At 46.1% G+C, this 4121-nt stretch overlaps 1 protein-coding gene across 13 annotated transcripts in view; it reads right to left on the minus strand.

The window, feature by feature from the left end:
* The window catches only part of LOC106805262 (septin-7-like), a 135558-nt gene that overhangs the window by 13232 nt on the left and 118205 nt on the right, over positions 1 to 4121 (minus strand). For all 13 annotated transcript variants that reach the window (XM_014806864.1, XM_014806812.1, XM_014806820.1 and 10 more), the window contains one exon: positions 200 to 306. In XM_014806864.1, the coding sequence (XP_014662350.1) occupies positions 200 to 306 (107 nt within the window). The remainder of the gene's footprint in view (positions 1 to 199; positions 307 to 4121) is intronic.

Here is a 4121-nt window from a genome sequence, read left to right on the forward strand (position 1 = left end):
TCAACAATTTGGTTTTTGCAATGTTGTAGCTGATATATGATCTATCGTTTGCTACGCGAATACTAAACTTACATTGCTGATGACAAATCTCAAATCTTACATTTCCTACTAGTCTGGATGGTCTACGGGGACACAGAACTACATGGTAGTAAGGGCTACATGGGTAGAACTACACATGTTCCTGTCACAGAACACGCACCTGCACTGTCTTCTTGATGCGTAGAGATGCGCCCGGATGTTCTGCGTTGTATAGCTCTGTCATGAAGAGGGAGTTGATGAGAGTAGACTTGCCGAGTCCAGACTCACCTGCAGATGACAAGAGGGAGCACATCGTTAGTGTTAGTGTCTCGCTAACGTGGCAGCGCAAGGTGTGGCAACAATGTTGACAGAGATGATGGTGACGATGCTGCTGCTTGTGATGTTAATGCTGGTAGTAGTGCTGCTGCTGCTGCTGATGATAATGATGTGATGATGACGATGATGATGATGACGCTGTGGATGATGATGATGGCTCTGATGACGACGATGATGGCACTGATGACAACGATGATGACAATGCGGTCGATGACAGCAATTATGATGGCTATTCACAGGTATGACGGGGATGAAGTAACTCGTGACTCATCCGGGGATGGCCTGACTATTCCCATCACGCTTCATACTAACGTAGTGATTACCAAGAACAGGCCATGGTCGACAAATATAATACGCCCATGAATATTGCATGAGCAATGAATAAGCAGCGTGTACACACACACAACCTTATCTAATGTTTGGAAAAGTATTATAACACACCACACTCTCAAGAAAGCTCGTGACGAATTCGCACTAGCATAGACAAATAAGGCAGAACTTTGTTGGGATGTCTGTTATTACTTTTTAATTACTTTTTATTACCAAATTCCAATTTCGGAACTGGCATTCCAGCGCAACAGTGCAATAAACCAAAAACACGTCACTCGTTGTAGTCCCATGGATTGTTTATTGTACAAAGAACGTCACGAATCCCGTAGTAATTAACAACACAATGGAATGCTGACGGCCGCACACATCTGTGGCAATACACACGGCTTACACACGCGATGGGGGCATTACGAAAATGGGCCGTCAATGTAATACCACGTATACAATTGTCGTGGTCAGTAATTATCTTCCCACACTAAGCTATTAATAGAATTTGAGGTGACGCGGTAATTGGCTACGTCATAAAAATGCTTTACGGGACACGAAATGCGTTTTTATGACAACCTGTAAAAGTATTCCACTTGTGTGGCCCGCAGACATTTGTAGATACCACAGACGTGTTCATCCTTGAACATGCATGCAGCCAACGTACATACAGGTGATGCCTAGTAGGATGAATAACGCAAAACTCGGACAGAAACGCAGCAACATTGGCTCGATGCAACTGCGCATTCACAAGTTTGTGGATACTGTTGGCAGGGATGGATCTGCGTTTACACTGGCCTTCGACAAGCGCTCAAGGTTTTTGTCGTGTTTTTGCTAAAAGGCAAAGCGTGCCTAGGAGAACATGATTGGTCCTTAAAACGAGATTTTACACCACCGGCGTAGTAACGGTATATAAATGCCTCAGCTGTTATTATAAAAAGCATATTAGTGGGTTCACTTAAAATCTCCAATATTTATTATAGACTTCCAATTACTGGCAGAATTCTATTTATTATGGTCTTTACAGAAAGCTGCAATGTTCAAGCGATTCATTTCAGACCACACCAGTTTCCTACACAAGTGCCATCAATTCCACACGTTGATAAGTTAACGGGTTGACAATTCCCCCTTTGCCCAAGTGTGTATAGGAGTTATCAAGTCCATAATAGAAAATGTTTTCTATTATGGACTCTTGGAGTTATGAATCCTCTGCAAGTATTCTTCCCTTTTGTAGATATGAGGCTAAGAATAGGTTGTTACAGCATGAAGAGTACATGTTAAAGCTCTCTCCGTAGACTCACCGTGATAGGCCAGCAGGAGTGAATAAATACAAATAGGTCTTTTTATTCACTCCCCATACCACCAGGGGGCGCAACTAGTGCTTCTCTGCACCAAACTCCACGACAGATGGCGCTCTCGCTCTGGCTCAATTCTACTATTATTATCCTGAGTGAGCGAAGGGGCATTGCATGCAGTTTGGCTCTGCACAAGTGACAGCCACGAAAAAGAAACCCGCCGGTGAAAAAAAAAAATCCGCAAGCGTGTTTTAAAATGACCCTCTCTCAAATAAATTAACAGATCACATATTTGCAACAGAAATAAAGAGATTAAAAACCAGCTTATGAAACAGACAGGGAGCTGAGGTATTTAGCCCGTCAGGGGGCTAACTAGCTCTAGAACTATAGCCATTCGCGCCGCCACAGGCGTGTGCCACAGGCTATAGTTCTACAGCGGTGCACTGCAAATGCAAGCGAACTTTTTGCGTCGCGAGATGAGCGCGGGGACAACGCGGCGATTTTCGGAAAACAATGTGCGATTGGAACATTGCCAGGTACACGCAGGTTCGTGGAACGCCCCAGTTGGGCGCTTTTTTCTCTTCTAAATACAGTCTTCAAAACTGCCTTCCACGCCTAACCCGGCACTTCCAACAATGCCTGCTCTATTCGAACAAGTTTCGAACTGGGTTACTGCTGCCAGTGCCATAGCCAAATATGACTTCCTGCAGGTTGGAGGGAGTAAGTACCCGAAAATGAAGGTATTACAGTCAATACCGCGCCGTGCCGGTGTAGCATGTTGCCCCCCCCCCCAGTGACAAACTTCTCCACTCCTATACATCGCGCATGGGCAATAAAGGTGAACTCCCCATATGCCTATCCGCAGTGTATGCGGGGAGGGGTGGTTTGTAACAGGGGGATGTACACCATGATACAGAGCCGCCTCATCGCAGCTAAGGATTAAGGCATTCCTCTCTCGTTTGTGAGCAATTGCTGACACCATTGTTTCCCTCTAACAAGCCCGGATTAGACCGACTTAACTTGAACCTTCCTTTACTCACAATATTAGAGACAGTCAGCGGGCCAAAGTTAACCAGCGCGAAACAGGTTAGAGAGGCAGTCCGCTCTGCAGTGATTGCGATGTTGACGTGCAGGTGACCTCATGATTTGGAGACTCATGATTAGCCGTGTCTCAGACGACGGCCCACTAACTCGAACACAAGTGACTTACTGGTGTGCGTGCGTGTGTGTGTGTGTGTGTGTCGTGCGTGCGTGCGTGCGTGTGTGTGCTTGTCTGCCTGTCTGCGTGTGTGCGCGCGAATGTGTGCGTTTAGAGAGCGCATGTGCGTGTGTGTGAGTGGGTAGGTGGTGGGTGTGTGTGCCGTACGTGCGTGCGCGTGCGCTGCATGGTATTTGCCTGCGTGTCTGCGTGTGTGTGCTGTATAGAAATGCCTTCGTGTGTAGCATAAAAGTGACAGGTTAATGCATACAGTGACAGCACAAACAGCGGTTCGACACACTGAGGAACAACTGTGCTAAAACAACGTTAACCGTACTGGAACAGCAGCCAAGATGCCACAGCGGTCGCATTTCTTGACACGGTGATTGTGAGAGAAACTGGAGCAGGTGAAACATGCACCTATGCTCGTGCTAATTAACCCATCTCCTCTCTCAGTCTCTCTCTCTCTCTCTCCTCTCTCTCTCTCTCTCTCTCTCTGCCGCGCTCTTTCTTTTCTCTCCCTCTCTTGTCGCTCTCTCGCGCGCTCTCTTCCCCCGGCCGTTGTATAACACACTATATCCATCCATCTATCACACCTTAGTCCTACTCTCTGCCCACCTACTCGCTACGGTCCTTCCCCTCTTTATATTCCCGTTCTCCCTCTCTCCCTGTCACACCTCTAACTCATTTGGCCTTCCTGTTCCCGTCCCCAAAACAAAACGACACCATCACTATGCTGGGACAAATGGTTATTGACTTATTTACCAAAGGCTGGGGATATAATAGCAGGCAAATAGATATCAAGAGTACATAGTAGAGATGTACTCTTATTATAGAGATGTACTAGATGTAGATCTATTATGTACTTTTGATGATATATCAGTTTCAATATCAACAACGACGTGGTCCTTTATTTTCTAAAATGCTCAACTCGCTTCAACGACTAACGCTCCTATGGG

The sequence above is a fragment of the Priapulus caudatus genome, unplaced genomic scaffold (genome assembly GCF_000485595.1).
Source record: "Priapulus caudatus unplaced genomic scaffold, Priapulus_caudatus-5.0.1 Scaffold6, whole genome shotgun sequence".
NCBI classification, from domain to species: Eukaryota; Metazoa; Priapulida; class Priapulimorpha; order Priapulimorphida; family Priapulidae; genus Priapulus; species Priapulus caudatus.